The sequence below is a fragment of the Felis catus genome, chromosome B3 (assembly GCF_018350175.1).
Source record: "Felis catus isolate Fca126 chromosome B3, F.catus_Fca126_mat1.0, whole genome shotgun sequence".
Taxonomy (NCBI): domain Eukaryota; kingdom Metazoa; phylum Chordata; class Mammalia; order Carnivora; family Felidae; genus Felis; species Felis catus.
In genome coordinates this window covers 112,861,072-112,879,264 of record NC_058373.1, presented here as the reverse complement: position 1 = coordinate 112,879,264, position 18,193 = coordinate 112,861,072, and the positions used below count along the sequence as shown (strand labels likewise).

At 34.9% G+C, this 18,193-nt stretch overlaps 1 protein-coding gene across 16 annotated transcripts in view; it reads right to left on the bottom strand.

Annotated features, from left to right (window-relative positions):
* GPHN (gephyrin) overlaps positions 1–18,193 on the bottom strand; it is a 635,834-nt gene that overhangs the window by 64,279 nt on the left and 553,362 nt on the right. For 8 of the 16 annotated variants that reach the window (XM_011283278.4, XM_011283282.3, XM_045060088.1 and 5 more), the window contains 3 exons: positions 13,534–13,653; positions 11,711–11,769; positions 10,498–10,651 (listed from right to left, as the gene is read on the bottom strand). In XM_011283278.4, coding sequence (XP_011281580.1) covers positions 10,498–10,651; positions 11,711–11,769; positions 13,534–13,653 — 333 coding nt within the window. Of the gene's footprint in view, positions 1–10,497; positions 10,652–11,710; positions 11,770–13,518; positions 13,654–18,193 lie in introns of all 16 variants that reach the window. The other 8 variants (XM_019833155.3, XM_019833153.3, XM_019833151.3 and 5 more) reach the window with 2 other exon arrangements.

The following is an 18,193-nucleotide window of genomic DNA, read 5'->3' as shown; positions in this document are numbered from 1 at the left end:
CCCACACCCCATCAACCCTCAGTTTATTCTCAGTTTTTAAAAGTCTCTTATGGTTTGCCTCCCTCCCTAGCTTTTTTTTCCTTCCCCTCCCCCATGGTCTTCTGTTAAGTTTCTCAAGATCCACATAAGAGTGAAAACATATAGTATCGGTCTTTCTCTTGTATAACTTATTTCACTTAGCATCACACTCTCCAGTTCCATCCACATTGCTACAAAAGGCCATATTTCATTCTTTCTCATTGCCAAGTAGTATTCCATTGGGTATACAAACCACAATTTCTTTATCCATTCATCAGTTGATGGACATTTAGGCTCTTTCCATAATTTGGGTATTTTGGATATTACATTGCAGGCAATGTAATCTTTAACATACTCATGCTCTTATTACATACATCATTAACAGGTTAGAGTAACCATCATTAACAGGTTAGAGTAACCATCGTTAACAGGTTAAAAAGGATATACAAAGGCAGAGGAATGCTTGTGCAAGGTAGTGAATATGCTTAGTTTTTAGGTTAAAAAACAGAATATTTTTCTTCAGGCAAAAATGATCTGATTGTGCCAAAATGTAAGGGATGACAGTGAAAAATATTTGGGAGTATTACACAGTAAGTATAGAAGGTCTAAAGGAAAATTACTTTTATAGCTTGGGAGTAATAATTATAAATAATGAATTCACAGAAAGGATAATATGTATGAAAAATATTGACAAAGTTGGTCATATGACATGGGTTTCTTCATAAGGAAAAAAAGCCTGTGAATTTTTTATTGCAAATCATTATTATAATTTGGGTTTTCTTTCTGTTAAAGATGGCCAAGTTATCTTGTGCCCAGATAACAAAGGTCCCTTTTTATAACCAAAATATTTTGTTAAGTCTTTGAGTTGTGGCATACTCTTAAATCACTTCAAACAAAAGCTTCTAATAATCACAGTCACTTATTGGTGATTTTAAAAATATTGTTTGCAAATATTTCTTGTTTTTATTTTGACTTTTATTAATATCTTTTCTCCTCTGACAACTCTTCTTGGTTTTGCCTTTCCCATATTCAGGATAAAACTGTTCAGATGTCTTTTACACCTTTAAAACAAGGTTTTACTTTCCTGGATGGCTACTAGGTAATACAAAGATTTGCTCCTTTCTCCTGATAAAAGGAAGGATGCTAAAGTATTTGACATATTTTTACATTGAAATTTAGAAATCTAGAATTGTGGCTTTGAAGTACCTGGCAAACTTTTATATTTGCCTTAATGTTAATCTACGTGGCAGTGGCCAGATGTGTAATCTCTGGAGCTTTAAATGCTACTGCATCTGCTAAGCTGTACGGTTTAACAAATTGTCATGCAATAAATAGAACATGAAGACATGATGCTCACATAAATCAAAATGACTACTTCAGAAAACCTAATACACAATAATGGCCCATCAAAAAGTGATACAAACTGGACTGATCACATCTCCAGAAGATAATGGTCTAATTTAGGCTGAAAGTGACCAGGAATGGGGGAAACTGAGAAATGAAATTGAAATCAGGACTTCCAAAACAGATAAACTATGCCACATGCTAACACAGAACACAAACTATTTTAGTTTAAATTGTTTTTAACTCCAGCTCATAAAGAGCTGTAATTATATATTTGCAGAAAGTTATAAAAATAGTACAGAGAGGTCCCCAGTTTCCCCAATAGTAACATTTTATATAACTATAGAATAATATTAAAACCAGGGAACTGACATTGGTATAAGGAATATGTATACTTCTTTGTCACTTTGCCACATATGTAGATTTGCATGCCCTGCTACCTCAAATCAAGATGCAGAACCATTTCTTCACCTCGAAGATATTCCTCATGCTAACCCTTTAAGAGTCATATTCTCCCTCCTGTCCATCCCTAATACATCCCTAATACATTTTCCGTCTTTATAATTTTATCATTTTAAGAATGTTATATAAATGGAATCCTATAATACGTAACCTTTTAAGATTGATTTTTTCCTACCACTCAGCATAATACCACTGAGGTCCATCCAAGTTGATGCATGTGGCAATAGTTCATGGCTTTTTATTCCTGTTTCCAGTTTTGGGGATTACAAATAAAGTAGACCACTTATATTTAATGTAATTATTGATATGTTAGAGCTTACATCTGCCATTTTATATTGTTTTCTGTTTGTTGCTTTTTTTTGTTTCTTTTTTCCTTCATTCCCCCCTCCATTTTCTTTTCTTTTCTTTTTTCTTTTTTTTTGTCTTCCTCTGGATTAAATATTTTTAACAATTCCATTTTGATTCACCTCTATTATTTTTGAGTGTATCTCTTTTTTTTGGTAGATGCAAATAAATATGTTCATCACAGCATTGTTTATTTCAATGGTAAAAAATGGTCAACAAATTATATATCTAACAATAGGGAACTGATTAATTATGATACATATAACAGAACTCTTTATAGACATTGATGCATTATGGACACATATCACTGCCATTGAAAGATTTGTGATATGCTATTTAACTGAAAAAATAAAACCCAGAAAATAAAATAGTATTTATGGCACTGTCTCATTTTTACAAATAAATATATATTTATATAAGCACAGAAATTGAATGACTATATATCAAAATGTTATCAGTGGTTTCTTTCCCTTTTTGCACTACACTAGAATGCAATCTTCATGAGGATGGGGACCACTGTGTTTTTTTGTTAACTACTGTATTCTGGCAACTAAAATAGTACTTGGCACATAGTAGGAGCTCATATATAGTAAGTAGTGAATCAATGCTTATTTGTATTTTCTAGTTTTCCTATAAGTAAGCTGTCACCAAACCTAATCTCCTTATGTTAAAAAGATAGCGTACACCCAAAAAATTGAAAGTAGGGTCTCGAAGAAATATTTGCACACCCCTATTCATAGCAGCATCATTCACAATAGCCAAAAGGTGGAAGCAACCCAAGTGCCCATGATGGCTGCCTAGATAAACAAAATGTGGGGTGTGTGTGTATTTATAGACATAGAATTTTTATATAAATTTATATATGTTATATATATAATTTTTATATAAATATATACACACATACATACACATATATATATATATATATAATGAAATATTCAATTGTAAAAAGGAAGGAAATTCTGACACATGCTATAACATGGACGAACCTTGAAGACATTTTGCTAAGTGAATTAAGCCAGACACAAAAAGGCAAATTCTGTGTGATTCCACTTACAGGAGGTACTTAGAGTAATGAAATTCATAGAGACATAAAGTAGAATGGTAGTTGCCAGAGTCTGGAGGGAGAGGGAAATGAGGAACTGTTGTTTAATGAGTACAGAATTTCAGATAGTTCTGGAGACTGGTTGAACAACAATATGAATGTATTTAACACTACTGAAATATACACTTAAAAATGATTAAGATTGTAAATTTTATGTTAGGTGTATTTTACCACAATTAAAGATGAAAAAAAAAATTAAGTGTCACTGATGGCCTTGGCAAAAAGGGTTCCAGGAAATAGTGATGCCTTCAACAAAGAAAAAGGCAAACCTGGAAGGAAGTATTCCACTCTTTATGGTGGTAGAAAGGGAAAGATGGTGAGTGAGATTAGGTAATAGTGGAACATCAGGTAGAAATATCCAAAGAAAGTTAAAAATGAAGGCTTGAATTTACAAAAAGAGGTCAGGATTGAGGCTATAGATATGGGAAATTACCTGCATGTATTCAAATGAGAGAAAAACTCTAAGGGAGAATTTAGAGAGTGGGAAGACACAGCAGTGGAACAGAATTTTGGGAAAGAATACTCCATTCAGTGAATGGGAGAAAGATAAGGAACAACAGAAGTAGTAGTCGGGGCATCAAACAGGATGGAATCACAGAATATAAGAGACAGTTTCAAAGTGGTAAGTGAAGAATGTCACTGTTACTAAATAGTATAGATAGGTTAGGGAGGATAAATATCAGAGCAGGATTTGGAGATTAGGAGTTATTACTGTCTTCAGGAAATCAGTTTCTGTGCTAATGGGGCACTAAATAGATTTGGGATTTTTTTGTTTTGTTTTGTTTTGTTTTTGTTTTTAAGTGGATAGTGAAGAAGAAAATGCAATGAGTGCAGATCTCTCTTTGCACAAACCTAGTAGTCAGTAGGAGGGGAACAATGCAGTAGCTCAAGGAGGCAATAGGGTGTTTAAGTATAGGTTTTCTTATGAGAGTGGTAATCACTGTATATTTGGATATAGAAGGAAGATGAGCCATTAAAGAGAAAGTAATCAAAGACATAGAAAAAAATAATTTAGAAAGTTATGAGGAAGGTGAGAAAGAATGAATTTAAAGGTAGAAGTAGAGGAATTGTTCTTAGAAAGAAATACCATTTCCTTTTAGATTGGAGGAAAGAAAGATAGCTAAAGGAATGGGGAAAATTTTTAGTTAAAGAAAAGATGAGGGAGCCCTCATCTAGTTCAGTTTGACACATATTTCTTAGTTTCATTTTTCCATTAAAGATGCCAAGAGTGAGAAAGAAGGACTATTACTGAGGTATAAAGAGGGTACAGAATGTATGAATGAACTATCCACAGGGGAATGTGCTAGGAAATCAACAAGACCGTGACATCAGGATTACCAAGCAACTTTAAGTACCAGGTTGACATTAAGTGGCAGAAATTTGTTGTAGGCTGGGTAATCACAGTTCTATTAATTTTTTCAGTAATGTTTCTCTGCTTGGGAGCAAAAATGGAGACAGTAGAGGATAGAGTCAACCAGTTTAGGTATCAGCGTAGAAAGCAAAGGAACAGATTAAAGGAGTGAGGCTATCTGAAGATAGTGAGAGCAACTTTAAAGTGGTTAAGTCATAGTCTTTAATCTGGAGAGTAAGTACAGTATAGCTAGAAGACACTAATGACAGTAAAAACTACTTAACCTGATAGGTTTCAGGGCTGCCATTAAAAGCTGGAGATATGAAATTTAAGGAGATTCCCGTGGGAAGCATTGTGGCATAGGGAAGAAAAAAAGTCATTACAACCAGAAGACTTAGTTGTAAAATCAACCTCTATCCTTACACAAAATAGATTATGTTGGGAAAATTGCTTTGTTTTTGAGCTTTAATTTTCTCTTGCTTAAAATGAAGGATAATTATACTACCCTCATGATGTTGCTTTAATCATAAAGCACATAGTGGTACTGGTCACAGGAGATACTCAGCTTCTTGTTCCTTCTCTTATTAGTGAAGTTAAATATAGTTTTCTAACAGCAGCTGCTTGTGGAGGGCCCCAAAGAGTAGTATACGGAGATTTTACAGAGACTTTACATTTTAGAGAGCTTGTTTGTACAGGCATCTGTTTTTGATGGTGGTCAAGAAAATGATAAAAGATGGAATAGAATAAGCAAACACGTAGTCGAGATGAATAGATTTAATTCTGTGTGTATGCACGTGCGCACGTGCGTGTGTTTGTGTGTATGTGATAGAGAGTGAGAGAGAGAGAGAGAGAGAGAGAGAGAGAGAGAGAGAGAGAGAGAGAAGGGATATTAAATGAATAAATGTAAGTTATGGAATATGACTGAAAATGACTGAAAGAGTACCCTTCGAACTAGAAGAGCTAGCACCTACTAAAGAAATAATTATTGCTTCTACTTGAGTAACTAGTTAACACAGATTCAGTCTTGACTTCCTGAACTAATTGGCAGTGGGCTGACTGATGTCCAGTGTAAAGGCCTTTAGGTCACCATCTATAGTTTTAAGGGGATCAGAATGTATTTGAGGAACAAAGAGATGATAGCATAAAGAGTCAAAATTAGAAATAAAATTGGAAAGTATAAAAACAAAACAAAAGAAAAACAAAACTGGGCAGCATAAAGGTTGAGGAAAGAGAAGGAAGATATAGCTGTCTCCTAAGTGTAAAATTTGTATCTCCTATCTCCTATTTATATTCATTTCCTATGTGACTTTATTATCTAGTCTCATGATTTTAAATACTGTGTATATGCTGATAATTTCCAAATATGTTATCTTTAGCTTTAATCTTTCCCCTAAGCTCCAGACAGTATGTTCAACTGCCTACTCAATATTTCTACCAGGATTTCTAAGAAGTATCTCAAACTTAACTTGTCCAAAACAAAAGCCCTGATTTCTGCTGCCCAATCTTTCTCACATGGGTAAGTGATAACTATCTCTAGAAACGCTCAGGTCAAAACTTTGGAGTTTATCTTGACTCCTCACTTTCTCTTATATAGTTCTACTTTGAATTAATAGCAAAACCTGTTGGCTTAATCTTCAAAGTATTTGCTGGATCTGATTATTTCCTACCAAATATTTCCCCATTTCCTGGATATTACATATCTTTCTAACTAGTCTCCCTTTTCTATATGCCATGTGATGTTGATATCAGAGTAAACATTTAAAAATTTAGGAAATGTTAGGTTTCATGTTATCTTTTCCTTCCTCAAAACTGACTATTTAGAATGAAATGGTCTTATTTCTGTTATCTTTCCAACCTCATCTCCTTTTACTTTGCTCCTTTTCCTCTGTACTTCAGCCACATTGACCTCCTTGCTGTTCCTCAAACATGATGAGCATACACCCTACCTCAGAACTTTTCTGTCTGTTGTTCCCTCTGCTTGGAATTCAATTCCCCTTATGGCACACACCTTAATACCTTCAGATTTCCACTCTAATTTTGCCTCATCAGTGAGACCTGATTACCCTATATAAAATAGAAGACTCTATCAGTCAGGTCTGGAAAGGAAAACCAAATCCTCTAGGTATTTCAAATGCAGGGGAGTGGGAGAAGAAAGGACTTAATACTAAGAATTGGGTACAAACGTGTTGGGAGGGTTGGAGAAACAAAAGGAAAAAAGTGTGTTTCCAAAGATTAGTAACTGCAGGAAGTCACCATTGTCTCTAGGGCTACTGGGGGAAAGTGATGTTACTGAAGGTTGAGGAGATTATACTTCTGCTAACTTCCTTCCAACTTCTAATATTGTGTCAATACATCCCAAATGCAAAACCAATAAAGAGCCCGGGAAATTGGGTTTTCAGGCTTCTAGCCTTATTGTATAGGGGAGAGCATGAAAGGGCTGATGTAAGGTAGGTTTCAACAGATAATAGCTGGCATGTACCTCTTCTACTACCAGTCTTTATCTACCATTCTTTATTTTTCTTTATAAAACCATTGACGACTACTTGTTCATTGACTATCCACCTCTATCCCACCTCCATTAGAATATAAATTTTGTAAGAACAGGGATTTGTCTTTCTTGTTTGCTGCTATATCCTGAGCAGTCAGAACAGCGCCTAGCATCAGTATGGTATAGTATACTAAATAGGGAGGGGTGGTGGAAATGGTTTTCCCCAGTGGAGAAGAATATTTTACCACTGACATTGTTTAGAATTGCCAGTGTATGGTGATAATAAAAAGCAGAACGACTTGTAGTTAGTTTTATTATTATTTTCTAATTTGCCACAGATAATGCATCCTCTTATGCGAGGGTAAAGAATTAACAAAACCTTTTTCCATCTCTAAGGACAAATTTGACCTTGGGTTAACTTTCTACCTCTGTTCTCCTGGAAATTTGATACAGATGAAATGTCAGCTTGTTACCAGGCAGCAATTCTTATGGCAAAAATGGTCTCTGATTGGTAACATGCATATGGACTAGAAGGAACTATAAATGAATTATAAATCCCTAGTGGAAGGTAACATCTTTGGGCTTTTGTGAATGTGTTGACACTTGTATCTGGACATTTCCCTTGTAGGGACCCTGGTAGCTGCCTAAGACTGTTATAAGAAATACTGATTCCCATGCAGGATATGCTTCTATGTTGGTGGCTCCCATACTCTTTTAGTATAATTCTTGTTCCATTGTACCTGAATGTCACTTGAAAAAAGAGAATAGCTCTTGGATGGCTGTGTAGATGATTAAGAGGACTAGTTTCACCAAAGATGAAAGTCTGGTGCAGCCTTGCTGCACAGAGTTTCCTGTTCAAAATCCTTTTAAATAAACTGGTTCATGATACAGTGTATTCGCATCTTATATAAGTCTGATATTTAGTTAAGATAATCCCTGATGGGCATTCCAGCATGTAATAGATGCTTAATGAATATTTATTGAATGAGGCTGGAAGTGTATGCCATGATTACATAATTACATTGGCTGTTCTGTATTAGTTATAGTTCATAACTGTACCTCTTCAATTTTGAAATAATTCCCTTATCCAGAACAAACACATGTACTCGTAAAATACTGGGCAGGTTTTAAAAACAGACATCTTGTATGGCATTCTTTGGGTTGCCTGAGGCCACTGTTCCACTTACCTATCTACCACACTGGATTAAAAAGTGGACATATATGAAGCCACACATATCAGGGGAAGTTAGTACTTAAGAGGAGTGTGTACTGTGACTGATTAAATTATAGACTTGCCACATTAATAGACAAGTATAATTTCTCTTGGCCTATCTGAAAATTAATATTTTTTCCCATTATTTCTATCAAAGACCTCAAGCCTTTAGAAGAGATACTATACTTTATTCATCTTTTACCCCCAGTTTCCAGTCTAGTGCCTGGTATAGAGGCAGTCAACAAACATATGTTGAAATAAATTATACAATCACAGAGAGTCACAAGAATGGCTAACCTTGGATGGAAATAGGGAAGGAATGTTAAGCTATATGGAACCAGAGATTTATAGAATTTACATACATTAGTCCCTTGGAAAACCACAGTAAGTACAACAGGCCAGAGAAAGTAGGGGAATGGAGTCATATAGTACCTATCAAAGCCTCTCCAAAGATAATCAAGCCTATGGAGGCAGGGAGCTGGGACTACAAATTCTTCCTTAGATTCCATGATGTAAGTATCATCTCTATTCTTACCCCATCACTTTTCTTTATCACTAGTAAATAGTTTTAATATAGAATGTGTGATAGTACTTTTTTTTTAAAGTACTACCAATGTATTCTGGGGAATAATTGAGAATGCTGTCCAGCCCTACAAAAACATTAGGAGGAATACAAGAAACATAGCTTAAACAAAGTTGCCTAATAACTAGTTACTTATGAATTTGCTCATTATCTTTAGCTTTCTCAACCCCCCTGAACTCACTGAGATACACAAAGCATATACATAAATCACAAATAAGAATAGTTCATTAAATAAGCCAGTTTAACAGAAATTTCTTTCTGATGCTAAACATAGTGTCAGTTAGTCCTAGGGATATTAAAAACATTACTATGTAGACCACTAGGAAAGAATGTTTGTTTTGGGGGGTGCCTTGGTGGCTCAGTCAGTTAAGCGTCTGACTCTTGATTTTGGCTCAGGTCATGAACTCATGGTTCATGAGACTGAGCCTGCATTTGGTTTCATGCTGACAGCGTGGAGCCTGCTTGGGATTCTCTCTCTCCCTCTCTCTGCCCCTCTGTCACTCACTCCCTCTCTCTCTCTCAAAATATAAATAAACTTAAAAAAAAAAAAGAATGTTTGTTTTGGGTCAATCAATCATTTTAGGGAATGACCAGTGCAGCTATACAGGGTGTAGAATATGGATTCATCTCTCCATTAGCAAAACAAATATTCTATTCCTTTCTTTTGCTCTTTCCAAAAGAGCTATAAGGGTAATGGAAAGACCTTTGAAAAATATTCATTTTTAAGACTTTAAGAAATTAAAAACAATGGTACAAATAAATGGCTTATTTTCAGAACAAAATTAGGAGATTAAAAGAGAGAAAAAGGAAATCCTGTTAATCTTTTTAAAAATAATAAGGTGTAAAGTCGAAATAAATCTCTGTAGTTTTTGATTCTGCTCTTAGGCTTTGAATTACCAGCACACCCATTTTTCAATATTCCCAGTTTGACTAGATCCTCCAACTGAACTTTTGTATAACCTAAGCAAAACATGGAAGAGGCAATTTTTCAAGAGTTCTCAGAGAAAGACTGACTAAATTCCCCATCCTGAATCAGGGCTGAAATGACACTTGACATATTCTGAGAAGAAGGCCACTAGAGAAGCTATCTTTAGAAAAAAAGAAAGAAAGGTTATCAAATCTTTCCTGGTGATTAATTTCCTGGTGATTAAGAATCACATGGAACTTCCAGCAAGAAGGGCTAACCACTGTGTTCCAATTCATTGATTATTTCCCACACAGAAGTGGCCCATCATCTCGGCAGGTGGGTGGGCACAATGCATTGTCCTAACAGACTGGGCACTAAATGTGCACAGTTGAGCATCTATAGCTAGCAGTCAAAATTCTTTGTTTATATATACTGAATGTGTGGAAAAGCCATTGGTTGTAACATTTCATTCTAATAATGGAAGGGAGCATTTCTCAATATGTAATTACTACTCCTCCTCTTTCTTCTGTATTTGAATTATTCTGAAGCTAATTTATTTCCCTGTAATGTAGGAATGTGGTAAAATCTATAATCCACAATGTTCTATTTACAACGAAGAGGTCAAAAATAGTTCTATCTGAAGGCCCAATTACCCTCTCATCCCCCCCCCCTTTTTTTTACCTCATTCCCTGTTGACATGACTGCAACAACTGGAAACTTATTAACTTCAACCTCTGTGACGCCTACAGTTGCCAGAAGACCAATCTCTGAGGGGCCCATATGGGTTCCTTTGGCCAAAACGCATTCCCCTCTTTTAATGTCATGGCCGATGGGTCTGAAAGTCAAAGCAGAACCATAAGCAATATGACTAAGAATAGTATTTTTTCAACTAACTTTAGTGTCAGAGAAGGAGGACACACTCAAGAGGAGAAAAAAGTCAAGAGATGAGGCAGGAACAGAACAATAAAATAAAAGATTCTAAAAACTCAAGGCTTTTTTAATAAAAACTTAAATCATGCAATAGAAGAGAGAAATAGGATTTCTATCTATTACTGCTAAACAGTGTTACTTCACATTCGAAAACTGTTTTACAAATTACTTTGTACCACATTACAGCCAAAAATGCCAACTGAAAACTTTCTTTGATGTAAGGTAAGAATTTATATGAAAATATCTAGTGGCATTAATGATAAGAGTCCATATCTTGTTAGCTTTGAGGTGAGGCAGAATAACACTAATGAGGTTACCACAGAGATAATTTCTATTCGGAAAATTTAGGCTGACCCAGGTCTGTGGCTGCAGAAGTCCATTCAACTTGGCTTCCTGCCAGAGGGATGTGAGAATTGTAGCTTTGTTATGAAGACATTTGAGCAAATTAGTATTGACAGGATCAGGGCAAACATATTCCAAAGTAAGAAAAATAATTTAAAGTATATGCACTATTTATGGTAAGACAGTAATTTCCTCTTTGTATATAAAGAGTAGCAGATTATTATTATTGATAGTCAGTAGAGGAGGGACTACCATCTAATTGCATAAAAACTCAGCTCTGGGATTACCTGTGTTGATAACAAATTCTGGATTGTCTAGGGGTAGAGTTGGGTGACTCTGGATTATCTGGAAGTAGGATTAATTGTGGATTAAGTGGGCTCATGACTTTACTTTGTTCACATGTTGTTTTGACTATTTCATTTGCCTTTACCACATTTATGAAAAAGCAGGCAGAGCAGACATGAGATGTAGAATTAAGAAAATTCATTTTACTACTTGTTAAAATCCCTGAATGCTAATGGCTAATTAACTGAACTGTGGGTTTATAACAGCCATACTCTCTCAAGTTCATGATCATGTAGAAACAAAAGTGGGCTATGCATTCTATATGTTATGAACTTACCTGATATCTTGGCCTGGCCGAGCTTGCACCAGAATTCGTACTTCAAGTTCCTCAGTGCCCTATAATGAGAACAAGTCATGTAATTTCAAACAGAACGATCTAACAGAATTTCTGGTCAACAGAATTTAGCTACTCAGATGCTTTTATCATCAGATAGGTCCAGGATACATACAAAGATAAAGAAATGGAAAACTATTTGCTAAACATTTGAACATGATAAATGTCTACCACAGGGTCCTAAAAAATTAGGTTTGATGCCAAGATATAAATAAAGGCTTTTTTTTTCATAATATTCATGCTTTTAAAAAATGTATCAATTAAAATATTGGATCTTACATTGTAAGCAGCATTCTCAAGAGAGAACAAAAGACATACCTATATGGCTACCCTAATAGATACAGTGAATATGTGTGGAAATAACCTGTTTCTTCTGTTCCCATGAATCATGGGTTCAATACTATGCCAAGTTTTCCAAATATCTGGAGAAATTTCAGTGAAGGGCTTACAGTTTGCCTGGCAGTAGGTTTCTGTAAATTAATGGTGATCATTAATTTTACATTTTGGGGCTGTGAATAATATTGTGATACTGGAATTGTGTCTTGTCATGTGGCAGAGTTTGTGGATATGTATGGTCTGGATTTCAATGCTCTGCTGGCTTCCCTGATGCCAATAAATCTGTTGGACAGTTTTAATAGCAAGCAATGTGATCTGTATGCCAAGAGTTGAATTTTATAAGCCTTTCATGTGGGAAAGTGATTAAAAAGAAAATCCCAGATCAAGAAAAGTGTTTGTCTCTCAGCATGCCCAAATTTTTCTATATGCCCAGCCCAGAAGAATACTATTTATTTTTAGCTCTACCTTTTAAGATATAAAATATCTTAAACTTCTTCAAAAAACAAGATAGCCAATCATTAAAACCTCAGTTGAAACTATTCTTTTATTAGTGGCTGATCCTCTGGTTCTAATAATTGCCACTAGTTTCAGTGGCATGAAGGCCTGCTTAGACCAAAAAAAAAAAAAAAAAATCCCAGGGTCCTTTATTGTAGGCAAAAGAGGGGGCACTGACATATATTTAATATTTCCAGCTATCATTTGATGACAAAGAGTTTCCTGAATTACAGAAAACCATAGTTGATGGGTTATTAGGTTCAAATGGGTTGGCTTAGTGTAATATTCAAGAATTTCTCCATTAAATTCTTTTTCATTAAATTCTCCTTCACATTTTATCAGAAGCTAGTCTTGTTTTTTTTTAATGTTTATTTATTTTGAGAGACAGAGAGAGAGAGAGAGAGAGAGAGAGAGAGAGAGAGAGAACACACATAAGCAGGGGAGGGGCAAAGAGAGAAAGGGAGAGAGAATCCAAGAATCTGACAGCACAGAGCCTGATGTGGGGCTCAGTCTCACCAACCATGAGACCATGACCTGAGCTGATACGAAGAGTTGGACACTTAACCAACTGAGCCATCCAGGTGCCCCAAAGCTAATCTTGATGAGCAAATTTCTCAGCTATAAGGTATGTCAACAGTTAGTATCTCTGCTCTTCTATCTTGAGGTAGTTTCTTTCCTTGTTTGCATGTGAAATTTCTTGGATCAAATGTGGTTCAAATTCTGTTATAATCATGGTAATGATCCTAAAAACATTTCCTGTAACAAAAGCTTTTCAAATCTAAGGCAATTTCTATTTACTGGAGATCTATACACTACAATGTAAGATCCTAACATTACCAAAAAAGCCTGGATTAATCTTATAAACACTGCAGAAAATGGGCATGATTTATAATGTTGCCATAGGAACAGAGCCGTAAGACCTGGTGATGACGTACATCATCGGATTCCCTGATTAGTTCGGTATCTTCTACTTGTACTACTGCATCAGCACCACAGGGGATTGGAGCACCTGTTGTAACCCGCATGACTTGTCCTGGCATTACTGTCTGAGTCGGCTGGAAATACAAACATGTAAGAAAGAATGGATTTGCTGTTGCAAAGCAAAAGTCTGCAGGAGATGTAATATTTTTAGAAACAAATCATAAAAGGAAAATCTTATACTCTTACTCATTTTGATCCCATGTAACAAAAACTACCCACAAACAGGTACGTTTACACCAAACAGGATTTAACTTGATTTAAGGTAGTGACCATTAGATGTCTTTCTTGACATCCTGTTTTCCTTTTGAAGAACTGCCACTTAACATTTGCAGTATTGTGTCTAACGTAAGTAATGTGAATTTTCTTAATACTTGTATGTAAGTGATTTGAGTGTCTATAAGAAAAAAAAATGCCATGTGATGTGATTTTATGAAAGACAATTATGAAAAACTAGCATGTTGGTCATTTACTGAAGTTCTGATATTTAAGAAATAATATTTAGTTATTAACTAAACTTTTTGATTTAATAAAGGCAAGCCAGAAAAATCATTTCAATTATTTCTCTTGAAAATAGTTCTAAACCATATTAGTTCACCTTTTAATAGTAAAAGTCTAGGAAATGTAATTAAATAATTCAAAAATCATTTCACTGTCTGTGATGATTTGGGTTACACATTATATCCAAGATTTTCATTGTTTGAACTATCATATAGAAGGTACAAGAGATTGATTGCAGAACTTGCCCTGCAAACTTCTCTCAGCATAGAGAAAAGCATATTTTTATAAGATCCATTTGATAGGTTTGATTTGGCCCCAGGAGAGTCACTTGTCATAAGCCATGACTTAGGTCACAGTTGGGAAAAGGAATGCTTCAAATTTCCCCTAAAAGAAAATTCTGACATGATGTTAACTTCTCAATAAGAAAGAGATTTTTCTAAAGATATCTGCTTCATAAACACTTAAAATCTTAGGTCACAACAATGTGAATATTCTGAACACTACTGAACTGTACACTTAAAAGTGGTTACAATGGTACATTTTATTTATACATATTTCTAACACGTTTCTATACATATTTTCTACCACATTAAAAAAAAATTAGGGAATGGTTAAGGGAAAATATCCCTCTACTGGATGTACAAAGTAAAGCCAGAAATTTACTTATTAGAACAGTCTTATAAATCTTTCAAGAATATTATTGCTGCAAACAATACCACCAATAGCTAAAATTATCAAACCTTTCAATCTATGCAAAGTACAGTGTTAAGCGCATTATTACATTCTAGAATATAAATCCTACAAAGACAGGAATTTATTTTTTGTTTGCCTCTCTGATTACATCATCCTTCTTGATCTTGTGCAATGGCCCAGAAGGCTGACCTCTATGGACTATTTCAACCAGGTTCTCATCACTCTCGCTTCTGGTTAGGTTCAGCCAATAGGAGTGGACAACAAGAGATTAGAGGGTAGGAGAAAGAGAAAAGTAGGGTTTTTATTCCCCTTGCTCTTTCCCTGCTGGGCTGCAGTTTGGTGATGGCTATATTGTCTTTACTATTGACGGCTACAGCTTCTAGTGGGTGGCCCTATCCCGTAGCCATCAATCTCCCTTGATCCAGGCACCACTCTTTCTCTTTGCCTCTTCAGACTTAGAGGTGGTTGGTAATGGAGTGTCACTGTTGTAGCACCCAGGTGCTTAACATTCCTTTGTTTCCTTTAACTTCTATTTCTTGGGTATAGTCCCATTAATCACCCATTTTACACAAATATTTACTGCTCTATCATACCAAACCCTAGAAAGTGTCTAGCACAAAGTTGGTTATGAATAAATATTTCTAGAATGAATGAATGAACTCCGTATGATCTCAGTAGCTAACAACTACATGAAGTATTCCATCCTTCTTGGCTTATAACTCCAGTGTTCTCTGTGCTTTTCTCCCATATTCAATATTATTTCCCATATTCAATAAATTCAATATTATTTATTGTCTGGGACATCTCTTAATCTACTACATATGACCATTTTGCAGTGCAATGATTTTTGATTAAAAGCATTAAAGTTTTGATATGACATATACTAATGCTAAAACTATCTTAAAAGCCTGGGGAACAAAGATATTTAATACAGGCCTAACCAGGTCTTCCTTTTGCTGAAATTGCCTTTTTGGTGAAGGTAGAAAGTGAATCCTAAAGTGAGTTTCAGGGCAGTTGCTTCTTAGGCTGTAATGTGTTAGCATGAATCCCTGCCTTAATTTATTCAGGCTCAATGTACCATATTCTGTAAATTTACTTTAACTTTTATTGTGATTGTAACTGTAATTTTCTCTACTTCTTGGCTTAAACCAAGGAGCCACCTCTTAAGAGGTGTTTCTGGGTGGTTATTAAATAAAAAATTTGGCTCCTCTCTAAGATTAGTGAAGACTTCCTACCAGCTCACTGATATGAGATCCAATGTAAAACATATTATTGGGTATATAAATATTTTTATATAACCACCTAGAGTAGACATACAAAACTCAATTGAATCTAATTGGTTGAAAAACTCCAGGAATATGTGAAGTACTTCCTTTAGATTGTTAAGATTAACAATTCTTTAAAAGTAACTTGCTCTTTATTTGTATTGGTATGTCTTATGTTTTATATAAAGTAAAAATGTTAAAACCCCAATTTTTCCTTAATGGAGGTATTGAGTTTTTTGAGATTTGCCCAATGACAGCACTTCATAATCATGTAATATTTTCTTTGAAAGTATCTAATGCTAATCAGTAGGACCAAAACAAACTATAATTTTGATTTAAGGTCAAGTATTTTGGTACACCAAGAAAGAATTTTGTAAATCACTGTCTCTTTGTATGCAATGCCACCCAATTCTCAAGTGTACGTACTTTCAAAAAGTAATTTGGCTCTTATAAGATCTCTGAGATTGCTACAAAGTTTGTATAACACCTTAGTTATAGATAAAGGACATCACAGGTAATTTGAAGAAAAACCCCACTTTCTCATAGTTTTCATCTTTTTTTCCATCAACCTTACAAGAAGTTAGCAACTTTTAAGTCCCATGACTTTTCATGTGTTCCTAGTTCTCTAGTACCAGTTGGAAGTCTTAACTAGTAAATAAAGTTTAAGATGTCCGCAAGACCCTTATTAATCTGTTACCTATGTATTTATTACCTATGTATTTATACTAGGCTGTGACTACCACAAACTATTTGTAGTTCCCTAAGCACTCCATGCAATTTTTAAAAATACCTCTGTGTCTTGATTTATACTATTCTCTTGTCCTGGAATGTCCTTTTCTCATTTCCGTTTTTGAAAAACTCTCTTAGGTCCAGCTCCAATGTTATTTTCTTAATCCTCCCAGGATGAAATGCTCAACTTCTCTATTATGCTCCACAGTACATGACTGATAGCATTAGTTTAGCACTTAACATATTATATTGTATTTAATTTATATTCTGTCTCCTCCCTGGATGTAAACTCCTTAAGAGTAGCAATCATATCTTAATCTACCTCATATACCTAGAACCTAACACAGTGCTTGGTATACATAGTAGGTATGTTTGATAAATGTTGAATAGACTCAATTGAAGATCAGAGACCTAGAATAATTGGTACTTTGTGCCTTTGTTATAAAAGTGGATGCTTTAGACACCCAACACTGAATAAAATATATATCGAAGTCAAATTCTGAGGTCACAATAACAGTCATTTATAAAAAAGGGATCCAGGCCTAACTGTTCTTTTTGCCAGGAAAACAGTCATGGGGACTGAAACCAGGCTGTGTACAGCTTCTAATCACTATAGTGCCAGGCTTGGCTTCAGAGGTCTATACACATTTCTCCTCAATGCTTGAATGTAGGGATGAGGAGGCTAGGGTCATCACCACTGGTACCATCCTTCTCCTATATATTTCCTCAATTTCTCCCTATTTTCAGTACATACGGGAGCACATAATAGGCAAAGGAAGAAAAGGCATGAAACATAGCTTTTGTCCAAACTGCCATATTCACTCATTCATTCATTCATCCATTCATTTCCTCCTTTATTTTTATATAGTCCTTATAACTGCTTGGTAGTAGTAGAGGAAAAAAGTACATTGGTCTTCTTCTGGTTCTATTTAATAAGGTAGGAACTCTTTTAACCAACCTCAGAAACTCACTAGATTAACATATGCTCTCTATTTCCTCTTAAACATAATGATGCTTACAGCACTATTTAAGTTTGAGGCTGTTCGACTCTTGTATAATTGTAAACTACTGCTTTACAGTTCAAATGAGTTTCTTCCCATACTTGTTTGTGCCAGTTTGTGGCAGTAGTTGCTACTGAAATATGTAGTTTAATGAAATATTATGCAAATCAATGATATATGAGTGTGAAAAGAGTTTTTTCCTATAAAAATTAAGTTAAACCTCTGTTAAAACTCAATTAAAAATTTTTGCTTAAAAACAACTGTCAGATTAGGTGTGGGTGAAGTAGCTTTTAAAAATTGTAAAAATATAATAAAAACCTAAAAGGATTCTATACTTAGATAACTTGCAAATGTCCTTGAATTTTTTTCCATTTTAAAGATCAAAATTGGAAATCACATAGAGTACTTTGGGGTGTGATTTATGTAAG